We start from the raw sequence: 14,680 nt of genomic DNA on the forward strand, positions 1-14,680 counted from the left end.
GCGTTTTTATAACAGCCTCTCAAGCATGCTTTTTAAAACTTAAGAAATTACTCATTCAAGGTATTACATGTATTAATTGAACTGAGTATTTTAGCAGCTTACTTTTCCCATTTCAAGAATGAGCAAATTAGTTAAACTCATGAAAATCTCCAGAGATACTGAACATTTTGTAATCAAGGCTGAGAGATCGTCGTTCTTACCTTCTTATACATTTCTCAGATAAGATTTTTCATCAACACTAAACAAAAGTATAAGCGTAGAGAGTTTTCCGTTACTGAGATTGGTAAATGAGGGATTTTTTTTCATGCTTAGGAAAGAAAAACCTGTTCTGTAAGCTAAAAGAACAGGCATCCTCTGGAGCCGGCCTCTTGAGGTGGATTTAAGAGTCTTTAGGTATTGTGGATGTTGAAAAATTTTTTCTCACTCCTCCACAAGGCAGGAAATACTTGAGGGTAGTGATGCTGGTGGCAATTCATAATTTTTACCGTATTAACCTCTAGTACACTTTCTACAAGTGCTTGTTCAGTACTGGGCTGAGGTATTTGATGCCAATATTTGCCTTGGGACATTTCCTTGCAATGTCCATGCGAATTCACCAAGCTGATGGGGAAAGTGCTGGTGTCGTGCAGATGTGCCCAAGGACCAGCGCCTGCAGGCCATCAAGGCTGCCATCATGCTGCTGCCTGATGAGAACCGGGAGGTTCTGCAGACCCTGCTTTATTTCTTGAGCGATGTCACAGCAGCCGTAAAAGAAAACCAGATGACCCCAACCAACCTGGCTGTGTGCTTGGCGCCTTCCCTCTTCCATCTCAACACCCTGAAGAGAGAGAATTCCTCTCCCAGGTACGGGTTGCATGGGAGGTGTATGCACAGATGGGGCAGCCATATTCCTCCTAGGATACTCGGTAGCTGTAGTTTTGTGGGACTCTTCCTGAAACAAGAAAAAAAGTTAGACTCCATTCTCACATTGCCAATGAAGACGTACCTGAGACTGGTCTACTGGAGTGAATGACAAAATAGTCTCACTGGACTTAACCTCCACAGACTAAATCCATCCAACTGATACTTTTCCTGAGCTCTAAAGAAACTTGGAAAATATTTCTTAGCTATAGGCTTGGGGCCTAGTTATGCTAGTGAAGGTTAGGTTGCTTCTGAAAGTTATACAATGTTTAAATGTATGTTTAAATAGTTCTTTCTGAGACAGAATCTAGCTCTGTCACCCAGGCTGGACTGCAATAGCATGATCTCAGCTAACTGCAACATCTGCCTCCCGGGTTCAAGGCATTCTGCTGCCTCCGCTTCCCAAGTAGCTGGGACTACAGGCCTGTGCCACCACGCCTGGCTCATTTTTGTATTTTTAGTGGAGATAGAGTTTCACCATGTTGGCCAGGCGGGTTGAACTCCTGACTTTGTGATTCACCCACCTTGGTCTCCCAAAGTTCTGGGATTACAGGCATGAACCACCACGCCCAGCCATATTTAAAGAGTTCTTAAAAGTTGACTGGGGCACTCCAGCATGCAGGGGGATACAGAACTAGAGATGGGTAGAAGTGAGAGATCAAATAAGATGAAGACAAAACGTCAAGGAAACAACGGACTTAGCCCTCAACTGTAGGATAGGGGGGGTGCTGTGTATTCAGGCAGGTAAAGACGGTGACACCTTTTACTCCAACTCCTATGGACTCCTTTCCCACACTCCTTAGAAGCTGCTGCTCCCCTACGAGCAAACACAGGCCTTATGAGCTGTCGTATTCTGAATAGGAACCTGTTTAACAAAATGGCTTTAATCACCTGGATTTCATCAGGAGCATATTAATGGTTTTTCTGTGTTGTTGACAAAACTCTGAGTTACTCTGGTGACCAAGGTAAAAACGCTGTTGATCCACTTAACAATAAGCAGGGTTCAGTGAATTTTTTTTTCCTCTCTCCTTTGGGTTTCCTTGAATAATATCTTGAATACAAATATATAAATAGTTGAACTGTTCCCCTCTTGTATTCCTTCTACCTAGGGTAATGCAAAGAAAACAAAGTTTGGGCAAACCAGATCAGAAAGATTTGAATGAAAACCTAGCTGCCACTCAGGGGCTGGCCCATATGATTGCTGAGTGCAAGAAACTTTTCCAGGTAAGGAATTGAGAAGGTTAGTCCCTTAATTTTTATTTATTTATTTATTCATTTTTTGCTTTGGAGTCTCACTCTGTCACCCAGGCTGATGTGCAGTGGCGTGATCTCAGCTCACTGCAACCTCGGACTCCCGGGCTCAAGCAATTCTCCTATCTAAGCCTCCTGAGTAGCTGGGATTACAGGCGCCTGCCACCACACCCAGCTAATTTTTTGTATTTTTAGTAGAGATGGGGTTTCACCATGATGGTCAGGCTGGTCTCGAACTCCTGAGCTCGTGATCCACCTGCCTCAGCCTCCCAATGTGCTGGGATTATAGGTGTGAGCCACCACACCTAACCATTTGGCCCTTTTATTAAGGATAATGTGAATAGGTCCAAAGTCTGTCTTGATAACTTGTTCACGTCTTACCCGAAGACCTTTTCCACAGCTGGAGATGGTATAAATAGCCTGAGAATATCTTATTTACATTTATTATAATGTATCAGATAGAGTTAATCATGTTTAATGAAATGGTCCCTTTACTTAAAAAGCAAAAGCGTCTGAACGCAACGGCTCATGCCTGTGATTCTAACACTTTGGGAGGCCGAGGCGGATGGATCACTTGAGCTCAGAAGTTTGCGACCAACCAGGGCAACACGGTGAGACCACATCCCTACAAAAATAATTTAAAAATTAGCTGGGTGTGGTGGTGTGCACCTGTGGTCTCAGCTTCCTGGGAGGCTGAGGTGGGAGGACCACCTGAGCTCAGGGAGGTGGAGGTTGCAGTGAGCCAAAATTCTGCCACTGCACTCCAGCCTGGGTAACAGAATGAGACCCTGTGTCAAAAAGAAAGATTGTCTGGATTGTCTGGAATTAAACTTCTATATCTGAGAAACCTGCTTTGGTCAATGTAATTCACTTCCCCTACTCTGACTTAACAAAGAAGAAGACTTTACATGGGAATAAGATTTCAGATATATTTATGGAGGTGATCTGTTCATATCCTCATGATCCCACATGAGGTCAGCATGATAACCTCCAGTGGGAAGATGCCTACACTGCTTTAAGGACAGGCCCGTGTTTCTGCCCAGCCTTTCCCACTGATGGGCATTGAGATTGAATACAGGTGGACTCACCTCCTTTCTGTTCCTCATGTTCCTCACAGGTTCCTGAGGAAATGAGCCGATGTCGTAATTCCTATACCGAACAAGAGCTGAAGCCCCTCACTCTGGAAGCACTCGGGCACCTGGGTAATGATGACTCAGCTGACTACCAACACTTCCTCCAGGACTGCGTAGATGGCCTGTTTAAAGAAGTCAAAGAGAAGTTTAAAGGCTGGGTCAGCTACTCCACTTCAGAGCAGGCTGAGCTGTCCTATAAGAAGGTAAGGCTTTATCCTGTTGTCAGCTGGTTGAGTCCAGGAGTTGAGGCTTGGGTCCATCAGAGATAACACACTTTTGCCAACTAATCTCTCTGGGGATCTATAGCCCACACCCTCCTTTAGAGCTAGGCACAGCGTAAGTCAGATTCCCCTGGTGAGAGTGGAAACCTGGCAAAGGACGAGTAATTTCTATCTTGTGTAACACTTGGGAGAGGATTTCTGCTGTTTCTAATGAAGTCCTTTGGCTCTACAGAACTAAACTAGACTTCCCTAGACTGTTTTGCTAATGGCATTGAGCTTTGGGACAGCCTATGACATGCTTCAGTTTTTCCATAATTTGGTCAGAATCCCTTTGTACACTTCTGTTCTTAGTTACTGTTCTCTTGGCTTTTTAAGGGCAGGAATCTCTTAGGGGGAAATTAATTCCAGTTAGGTAAACCTCTTGAGGGCAGAGGCATCTTATAAGGCTCAGCAGAATAAGTCCATAGGAGGTATATGTCAATGTCATCTCTACCATCTTTTTTTTTTTTTTGAAACAGAGTCTCACTCTGTCACCCAGGCTTGAGTAGATCGTGTGATCTCGGCTCACTGCAACCTCTGCCTCCTGGGTTCAAGCTATTCTCCTGCCTCAGCCTCCTCAGTAGCTGGGACTACAGGTGCCCACCACCACACCTGGCTAATTTTTGTGTTTTTAATAGAGATGGGGTTTCACTATATTGGCCAGACTGGTCTCGATCTCCTGACCTTGTGATCCGCCTGTTTCAACCTCCCAAAGTGCTGGATTACAGGCGTGAGCCACTGCACCCAGTCAATGACTGATATTTCTTTATTGCATTCACCCTGCTGTAGGTCCCAGAAAAAAAAAAAAAGTCATACATTTTTTGCTTGTTTTTGAGATGGAATTTTATTCTTCTTACCCCAGCTGGAGTGCAGTGGCATGATCTTGGCTCACTGCAAACCCTGCCTTGTGGGTTCAAGCAATTCTCCTGTCCTAGCCTCCCCAGTAGCTGGACTTAAAGGTGCCTGCCACCATGCCTGGATAATTTTTGTATTTTTAGTAGAGACAGGTTTCACTATGTTGTCCAGGCTGGTCTCGAACTCCCGACCTCAGGTGATCTGCCCACTTTGGCCTCCCAAAGTGCTGGGATCACAGGCATGAACCACTGCACCCAGCCCAATGTCATAGTTTTGATCAGAGTTGACAACAGCTTTTGTTCACTTTCTGGCTTACTCTTAAATATACTTGGGGACAGCAGCCTATTTAAGTCATAGATTTCTTAGCCCCTAATATTGATTTATATATTGATTACATAGTATTGTTTATATGATTTATAAAATCAATTAACATTGATTATATGTAACTAAAATTGTTAGTCCAACTAACAATTTGACTTCAAAGAGTAAGTGTGTATGGATTGTCTTGGCACTGAAATACGCATCTCCTTTCCAGGTGAGCGAAGGACCCCCTCTGAGGCTTTGGAGATCAACCATTGAAGTCCCTGCTGTGCCTGAGGAAATCTTAAAGCGCCTACTTAAAGAACAGCACCTCTGGGATGTAGACCTGTTGGATTCAAAAGTGATTGAAATCCTGGACAGCCAAACTGAAATTTACCAGTATGTCCAAAACAGTATGGCACCTCATCCTGCTCGGGACTATGTTGTTTTAAGGTGAGCACTTCCAAATTGTTTTTTGTGACAACAATGACTCCACATCTGAACCAATCTTATATGCCACTGATCTTACAATATGGTATAATTATTTAAAATAGAGGCATGGCAGCTCATACCTGTAATCCCAGCAGTTTGGGAGGCCAAGGTGGGAGGATCACTTGAGGCCAGGAGTTCAAGACCAGCCTGGGCATTATAGCAAGACCCTATCTATACAAAAAAATTTTTTTAATTAGCCAGATGTTGGCTGGGCATGGTGGCTCAAACCTGTAATCCCAGCACTTTGGGAGGTCATGGCAGGCAGATCATGAGGTCAGGAGATTGAGACCACCCTGTCTAACATGGTGAAACCCCATCTCTACTAAAAATACAAATAATTAGCCAGATGTGATGGCATTCACTTGTAGTCTCAGCTACTCAGGAGGCTGAGCCAGGAGAATTGCTTGAACCCAGAAGGCAGAGGTTACAGTGAGCCAGGATCACACCACTGCATCCAGCCTGAGTGAAGAGCAAGACTCTGTCTTAAAAAAAAAAAAAAGCCACATGTTGTGGTACATGCCTGTAGTCCTAGCTACCCAGGAGGCTGAGGTAGGAGTATCTTTTGAGCCAGGAGTTTGAGGCTGCAGTGAGCTGTGGGCATGCCACTGTATTGTGACCTGGGCCACAGACCAAAATCTTGTTTCTATTAAACAAAACAAAACATGCTTCCAGAAAAATAGTGAATAACCTTCAAATATAGAAAATAGAACTCTGTTTATTTTAGCAGTGTGTTCCTCACTGAGAATGGTTTGAACCCTTTAGTAAATGAGCTCAGAGAGTCGCCTTCCAATGAATATGCTCATTGGTAGCAGATTTTTGCCCGTTTTAGGATAGATTTTCTTGTCAGAAACAGGTAGTGAATGAATAAGCCAGGAAATAACATTTGAGTCCCAAGGGAGATGTGGTTAAGGCTGAATTATGTGTAATTCATAAATTCTCTAGAGATATTCCTGAAAGAATAATTCCAAAAATCTTTGAGGAAATGTCACATTGGAAGTCCAGACATTTTCAGACAGCCAGTGCTCCTTTAGGTGTCTGTGTTTCAAGACATTTGTGAAGCAGAAAAATGGTTTTAAGCTACAGTTCAAATTGGCTGTTTTTTCAAAGAGGAGACTGAGCACATAAAGCCTGTAACAGCGGCTCTGTACAGATTCCTCATTCAGGAGCCCTTGTACAAGAGTGTCTTCGTGCATGTAATGCTGCTCTAACAAAATATCACAAACTGCATGATTTACGATGAACAGATATTTACTTGGTTCATGGTTCTAAAAGCCGGGAAGTCCGAGATCAAGGAGCTGCATCTAGTTGTTTGATTGATTGACTGACTGGGGGACATGGTTTCACTCAGACTTCAGTGGCACGCTCGTGGCTTACTGAAGCCTTCACCTCCCAGGATCAAGCAGTCTTCCCACCTTAGCCTCCCAAGTACCTGAGACTACAGGCATGTGCCATCACTATTGCTTTCGGTAGAGACATGGTTTCACCGTGTTGTCCAGGCTAGTCTCAAACTCCTGGGCTCAAGCAATTCTCCTGCCTCAACCTCCCAAAGTGCCGGGATTATAGGCATGAGCCACCATGCCCAGCCTGGTGAGGGTCTTCTTGCTGTGTCATCCCATAGTGGAAGGGCAAATAGAGGGTAAGGGTGAGCAAAAGAGCAAATGTACAGCCTCAAGCCATTTTTATTTATATATTTATTTTGAGATACAGGCCTCGCTCTGTTGCCTAAGTTTGAGTACAGTGGCATGATTACAGCTTACGTAGTCCTACCACTTCAGCCCCCTGAGTAGCTGGAACTACAGGGGCACACCACCATGCCCAGCTAATATTTTTTTATTTTTAGTAGAGATGAGATCTCACTATGTTGCCCAGGCTGGTCTCAAACTTCTGAGCTCAAGCGGTCCTCCCTTCCTGGCTTCCATAAGTGCTGGGATTATAGGCGTGAACCATTGAACCCAGCGTCAAGCTCATTTATAATTGGCATTAATCCAGCTCCCATTAAGCCCCACCTCCCAAGACTATTGTACTGGGGATTCAGTTTCTAGCACATGCTTTTAGGGAACACATGTATACCATAGCAAGTAGTTTAGAGGATGCCATTTACCTAGGCCTGGATCACACAGCCTCAACCCTCAGCCCATTGCAAAGAGTGAAGAGTGAAGCATGATTTTAAATTTGGCTATGAAAGTCTATCATTTCCCCCTCTGGTTTTGTCTCTACAGGACCTGGAGGACTAATTTACCCAAGGGAGCCTGTGCCCTTTTACTAACCTCCGTGGATCACGATCGGGCACCTGTGGTGGGTGTGAGAGTTAACGTGCTCTTGTCCAGGTATTTGATTGAACCCTGTGGGCCAGGAAAATCCAAACTCACCTACATGTGCAGAGCTGACTTAAGGTATGTTCTGATTCTGATTTTTTTTACATGGTGAGGGTCATGAAGGAAATTCAGACTTTTTGTTTAATGCAAAAAGTGGCTTAAATGTGCACATCATTGTTTCTTGGTGACTTCATGAAGAGTGGTGTTTATAGAGTAGCATTTCATGTTTGTTGGTCTTTCAGCTACTGCTTCCTAATTTGGATCCTTTAGAAAATGTGGTTCTAAAGCAATGCAAATATAGTAGCTCTGCCATGAATTCAAAGCCACAGGAAATGATAGATTTTATGCATTTGAACTAGCAAACAGATGTTTCTCATTTTATTTTAGTGCTTTCTAACTTAAATAACACATCTGCTTTTCTTTTCTCTGATAGGGGCCACATGCCGGAGTGGTATACAAAATCATTTGGACATTTGTGTGCAGCCGAAGTTGTAAAGATCCGGGACTCCTTCAGTAACCAGAACACTGAAACCAAAGACACCAAGTCTAGGTGATCACTGAAGCAAAGCAACTGCTTCCACCACCAGGGTGTTCGTTTCTAGAACGTTGCCAGTCCTTGAAGAATGAGTTCTGTGTCTAATCATGAAACAAAGAAAACTACGAGCTGGAGTGTAGGAATTGACTATAGCAATTTGATACATTTTAAAAGCTGCTTCCTGTTTGTTGAGGGTCTGTATTCATAGACCTTGACTGGAATATGTAAGACTGTGCAAAAAAAAAAATGTATTTGTATTCTTATTTCAGATTGCTTCTGAGAAGCAAAACTCTTTAAATACGTTATGGAAGATAATGAAGATACTTCATTCTCTTGTGATATCGGTGTATGCGTACCTGTGTCGCTTTATTTGCAGTGTGTTGAGGGACTGGTGTATCCACTGGATAGTTGGTACTCTTTGATGTGTTTTCTCACCAAGATGAGCAAAGAATGGTTTGCACAGAGGAGTGTGAATGTGTTTGTTGCTGGTTGAATGGCAATAGATGTCTAAGATGGATTCAGTGTCTGGCACACTGAGAAATCTCCAAGAAGGAGATTGATGGGTCAGTTTCAGTTTAACCTGTAATATCTGACTACCCAGAAAGGGGGACCAACACTCTTGTCGATTTGTGGGGTTTCTTTTTCAGGTTATTAAGCATATTCCTTCTCCACCAACGTCTTCTGTACTTTGGTTGTAATAGATTGACTCTGACTCTCATTTCAAATGCAGTTTATTTTTAGACCTGATTGCAAATAATGATGTAGTTGTAGCCAGTATGGATTAGGTCAGGGATGAACTGCTCCCTCCAGCCTTACTGGCTCTGATGCACAGCGTTTTGTTTTTAATGTTTTGTTTTGAAGTGGAGACGTAAAAACTGAATACGATAACACTTACTCTTAAATCAAGCATCGAAACTTTTTCCCTGTTAGAATCCTTTGCATTTTTGTGTTTGTAACAGAAATGCTTTAAGATGCTATGTATGGGAATACAGGAAACTATATGTATCCCAAGGAAATCCCTGTAAATGTAACCCACCTACAAAAAACTTTGGTTGTTAATGGCATTCCTGAAAGCTGCAGGTGTTTATTAATTGGATTTGTTCTTATCAGCAAATAGGTTTTCTGGTTTTATTACTTTTTGTCTTATTTTTTTTTCTACATTTCTTTTTTTTCCCCCCCTTTAGAATGTCCTTGCAATATGTTTAAGTGGTAATGAAAAATAGTAATCATAGTAAAAAACAACAAGAAAACCAATCCAAACCAGTGCATTTTTTTTTTTAGAAGGGTGGTCTTTATTCAGGTTTTACTGTAGTGGTAAGGATTGACTCAAGAAGACAGTATTAGTAAATTTATTTTGTATGGATCAAAAGTGAATAATGTATGAATGAGAATTGTAAGAAGGATTTTTATTTTGTTATAATTTAGCTACCATTTTCAGTGTTATTTCAAACGTTCTTTGAAGAATTTTGGGGCAGGGTGTCAGATTAGTTTTAAAATTTGAGTATTTTGGATATCAGTGTTCCTCATGAAGGATATACTTGTATATTCAGTTTTGATGGCTTCCAGATTTGTAAGATTGTATGTTGTATATACCATTCTATTAAGAAACATGTCCACATGTCCACTGTGCTTTCAAACATAGATAAGGCATGATAAAGATTATTATTTAAGATATACTTGTATTTATACCTCGGATATTCTTTTGGGTTTTGTACCTCAAGGCTTTTTTTCCCCTTATTGTAAATACACGTTACGTGAATACAGTCTAAGTGAAAAAATAAATAAATAAAAGGAAGAGGTTTATAACTTGCTCTATATCTGTACAGAATATAATCAATCAGTGCACTATTAAATGTTTTAAGTAAGGGAAAAGTCTCAGCTGCCTTCCTTGATATTGTATCTCACTCCCATCCTTAAAACCTCAGATTGCAAAGCATAGCATTGTAGCATCAACTAAAATCAAAAGAGCAATTTGCTGAAGGAGAAATATCAGACTGCAAATCATTCCAAGGCCAAACTGCAACTGAGCCACCCACTCCCAAACAGGAAACCCTGGTGAAGCTTCAGGAAGCATGGAGATCGTCTGCAAACAAAGGTCCAGTTAGGAAACGATGCCAAGAAGATGACAAGAAGGTGCGACAGCAGAAAGATACTCGCAAGCAGAGTCAGGGTCACCAATGAATGTCACAAAAGGTCTCTTCCCATTGTTTGGCTTCCCTGTAGAAAGGATTCCATACATATTTGACAAAAGAAGAATCTGAAGGATATGAACATTTTCAAGAACTCTGCTGAGGTCACTTAAGGCGCCATCACAACATACCTGTGTGACTCTTGCCTAGATTGTAAGCTCTTTGAGGCAGGGCTTGTGTCCTACACATCTTTATAATCCCCTGCAGCAGCTTTCAGTATTTTGTACTTGTAGGCACCTAATAAATTTATCATATGCTAAACTGAACTGATCGGATTAGCTCCTGTTATTGAAAAGGGAAGAGCATCTAGGATCCAGTTTATCTTAAAGCTTCCTTTTGATTCATTGCCCACTTTGAGATGGTAGAGACTGAAAATTGTTTAACTTAGTGGGATCTTAAGTTTTAAACTGAAAAAGACAAGTAGGTTCACATTACCTTATGTAGAGTGCCAATTCACTGAGCACTAGACAAACATTCAAACATATAATTGACTATTCCCCTACTTGCTCCTTGTTTTTTTTGTTTGTTTATTTGTTTTTTGAGATGGAGTCTTGTTCACTCAGACTAGAGTACAGTGGTACAATCTTGGCTCACTGCAACCTCCACCTCGGGATCTTAAGTTTTAACTGAAAAAGACAAGTATGTTCACATTACCTTATGTAGAGTGCCAATTCACTGAGCACTAGACAAACATTCAAACATATAATTGACTATTCCCCTACTTGCTCCTTGTTTTTTTTTGTTTGTTTATTTGTTTTTTGAGATGGAGTCTTGTTCACTCAGACTAGAGTACAGTGGTACAATCTTGGCTCACTGCAACCTCCACCTCCTAGGTTCCAGAGATTCTCCTGCCTCAGCCTCTTGAGTAGCTGGGACTACAGGCACGCGCCACCACACCCGGCTAATTTTTGTATTTTTGTAAGAGACAGGGTTTCACCATGTTAGCCAGGCTGGTCTGGAACTCCTTACCTCAAGTGATCTGCCTGCCTCAACCTCCCAAACTGCTGGTTTACAGGTGTGAGCCACCGTGCCTGCCCCCCTACCTGATCCTTTCACTTGCAACTTGTGGATTTAGTATTACTCTCCCTCTTTCCCCCTCCAGCCTGCTTTTCCCCTTTAAATACTGAAGCCTCAAATCATCTTTGGAGAAATTCACAGACCTGTCTTCCAGGCATTGTCCTTAACCTTGGCAAAATAAACTTCTACATTGATTGAGACCTGCCTCAGATACTTTTTGGTTTACACCACCTTAGTCAGAGTCTCAAGGAAATTCCATCACCCTATTACTGAGATGACAGGAGAATTTTTTTTTTTTTTTTTGACATGGAGTCTCTTCTGTTACCCCGGCTGGACTGTAGTGATGAAATCTTGGCTCACAGCAACTTCTGCCTCCCAGGTTCAAGCAATTCTCCTGCCTCAACCCCCATCCCCGGAGTAGCTGGGATTACAGGATTACGCTACCGCACTCAGCTAATTTTTGTATTTTTTTTTTAATTGAGACGGAGTTTCACTATTGTTACCCAGGCTGGAGTGCAATGGCATGATCTCGACTCACTGCAACCTCTGCCTCCTGGGTTCAGGCAATTCTCCTGCCTCAGCCCCCTGTGTAGCTGGGATTACAGGCACGCGCCACCGTGCCCAGCTAATTTTTTGTATTTTTAGTAGAGACGGGGTTTCACCATGTTGACCAGGATGGTCTCCATCTCTTGACCTCGTGATCCACCCGCCTTGGCCTCCCAAAGTGCTGGGATTACAGGCACGCGCCACCATGCCCAGCTAATTTTTTGTATTTTTAGTAGAGATGGGGTTTTGCCATGTTCGCCAGGCTGGTCTTGAACACCTAACCTCAGGCAATCTGCTGGCCTTGGCCTCCAAAATATTGGGATTACAGGCATGAACCACTGCGCCCAGCCTAACAAGAGAATTTAAATCAGTGAAGATGAAAAGGAGGAGAAAGTTTCATTTCAGGTTGAGGTTGAAAAAATTTGTAGTTCTGTTTAGCAAATCAAATATATTATTTGAAATGTACAGACTCCACTTATCTTCCTTGTGACACATAGGAAGGTCACAAGGAAGATAATTCTTGTGACCTTGTGCTCCCCTTGTGCAAGAACAGAACAATTCTCCCCTTGTACAAGAACAGAACAAATAATTACCCATATGGGCTGATCGCAGCCCACCCATTCCCTCTGATCATGCATTTCTTAGTAGGTACATGGAAAGATCTACTGACAGGCTTCTTAACTTGCAGCCCAGGACCAGAATACCCGTCTAGTGACTCTTTCTGCAATACCTCATTATGTCCGCCCCATCACACAAAAATATCAGGAAGCACTGAGGAGATATTTGTGAAGGTGCTTTGAAAAGCAAGGGGCCATTCAGCTGTAAAGGAACATTGGGGAAAGCAAAGTGGAACTGAGCCCAGCTGCTTTCCCTCCCCTGCCTGTTGAAGCATACATGAATGACTCTAAAGCAGAAATCCCAAACAATGAGATCATGGCATGCATGTCATCTTGGTGTTCCATCAGGATGAAATTTGCCTAAGGAATTTAAATTCCATTTGCCTAAGGAATGCAAATTATAACAAATTTCAAAGAGCCTGTGGCAGGAAAAGCTCAGGTAGGTCTGCACAGTTGCAATGAGTTGGGCCCGTTCTCCAGGGGATGATGAGACTTTTGCAAGCAGGGAGTTTGCTAAATCATGTTGGTAGCTGTAGCCCAAAGTAATTACCTTTGCTGTATATACACAGCTCCCATGAGAGCAGCCGGCTTGCCTGTCCGGACTGAAGGCTGTGTTGACACCTAGAGTAATAAACACCTTTCCGCACATATTTTTCAACTCACTGGATTTTTTTTTTAAGGGGACGGGAGTTCAGGGCTAAAAGTGTTACAGCTCATAAGGGATTCTCGTTTCCTTTTTCTCTCTCTTGCTCTCTTTTTCTTTTTTTGAGACGGAGTCTCACTTACTCTGTCACCCAGGCTGGAGTACAGTGGTATAATCTTGGCTCACTGTAACCTTTGCTTTCTGGGTTCAAGAGATTCTTTTGCCTTAACCTCCCAAGAAGCTGGGATTACAGGCATGCACCACCAGACCTGGCTTTGTTTTTTTTTGTATTTTTAGTAGAGACAAGGTTTCACCATGTTGGCTAGGCTGGTCTTGAACTCTTGACCTCAAGTGATCCACCCGCCTTAGCCTCCCAAAGTGCTGGGATTACAGGCATGAGCCAGCCACTGTGCCCAGCCTGTCTTTTCTATTAAGATACAAAACAATATGGAAAGGAAAAACCTTACTCTTCTTATGACTCTGAGAATGGTGCTAACCATAAGTGATGTGTGTATCTATAAAAATAGTCTGACTTGCACGGAGGTCATTTCAAAAGCTTTTTAGGTTACAGGCACTTTTAAAATACAAATGTGTTAGGCCCAAGTCTGAATGGACACATGAGCAAACATTTATTATAATATTATAACGTTCTGGGTACAAGAATTTGTGCTTTATATACAGTTAATATCTCATTTCAATTTCATAATGCCAGGCGTGGTGGCTCACATCTGTAATGCCAGCACTCTGGGAGGCTGAGGCAGGTGGATGTTCCAGCCCAGGAGTTTGGGCCAGCCTGGGCAACATGGCAAAACCCCGTCTCTACAAAAAGTACAAAAATTAGCTGGCCACCAGGTACTCTGGAGGCTGAAGTTGGAGGATTTCTGGAGCCGGAGAGGTGGAGGCTGCAGTGATCATACCACTGCACGCCAGCCTGGATGACAGAGTGAAACCCTGTCTCAGAAAAATAATAAGTAAATTTCATAGCATCCTTTTGAGGGAGAGACCTTATTAGTCTCATTTTATAGATGGAAAAGTTTAAAGAGATAGGAAAGCTTAAAGAAATATAGTAACTACATAATATTTACAAATGGACTCAAGAAACTTTAGGGCGGTACTTAGAACATTCTGCCACGCTGGAGATCTCCTTATCCGCCCAGTCAAATATGGATGAGCATAGCACATGTGGCTGCTGCTAGTGTAACTGAGGAGCTGAATGCTTAATGTAATTTAATCTTTTATTAATTTAAACTTAAATAGCCTCATGTGGCTAGTGGCTCCTGTATTTGGATAATGCAGATGCTATTTCAAAGATCTGAGAATATATTTTCAAGCAATTTAACCACTATCACTCTCTTGGACTATAATAATGCTCTTAAGAACCAGGTGTGGTGGCTCACGCCTGTAACCCAGCACTTTGGGAGGCCAAGGTGGGCAGATTGCCTGAGGTCAGGAGTTCGAGACCAGTCTGGCCAATGTGGTGAAACCCCTGTCTCTACTAAAAGTATGAAAAAATTAGCCAGGTGCAGTGAGGTGCACCTGCAATCCCAGCTACTCGGGAGGCTGAGGCAGGGGAATTGATTAAACGAGGGAGGTGGAGGTTGCAGTGAGCAGAGACAGCCCCACTGCA

At 42.6% G+C, this 14,680-nt stretch overlaps 1 protein-coding gene across 7 annotated transcripts in view; it reads left to right on the forward strand.

Moving 5' to 3' along the window:
• The window catches only part of DLC1 (DLC1 Rho GTPase activating protein), a 521,814-nt gene extending 511,318 nt beyond the window's left edge, over positions 1 to 10,496 (forward strand). For all 7 annotated transcript variants that reach the window (XM_078347425.1, XM_078347424.1, XM_035270216.3 and 4 more), the window contains 6 exons: positions 630 to 843; positions 2,010 to 2,124; positions 3,269 to 3,487; positions 4,935 to 5,152; positions 7,411 to 7,584; positions 7,940 to 10,496. In XM_078347425.1, coding sequence (XP_078203551.1) covers positions 630 to 843; positions 2,010 to 2,124; positions 3,269 to 3,487; positions 4,935 to 5,152; positions 7,411 to 7,584; positions 7,940 to 8,060 — 1,061 coding nt within the window. In that variant the 3' untranslated portion in view covers positions 8,061 to 10,496. The remainder of the gene's footprint in view (positions 1 to 629; positions 844 to 2,009; positions 2,125 to 3,268; positions 3,488 to 4,934; positions 5,153 to 7,410; positions 7,585 to 7,939) is intronic.
• The last annotated feature ends 4,184 nt before the right edge of the window (positions 10,497 to 14,680 follow it).

The sequence above is a fragment of the Callithrix jacchus genome, chromosome 13 (assembly GCF_049354715.1).
Source record: "Callithrix jacchus isolate 240 chromosome 13, calJac240_pri, whole genome shotgun sequence".
Classification (NCBI taxonomy): domain Eukaryota; kingdom Metazoa; phylum Chordata; class Mammalia; order Primates; family Cebidae; genus Callithrix; species Callithrix jacchus.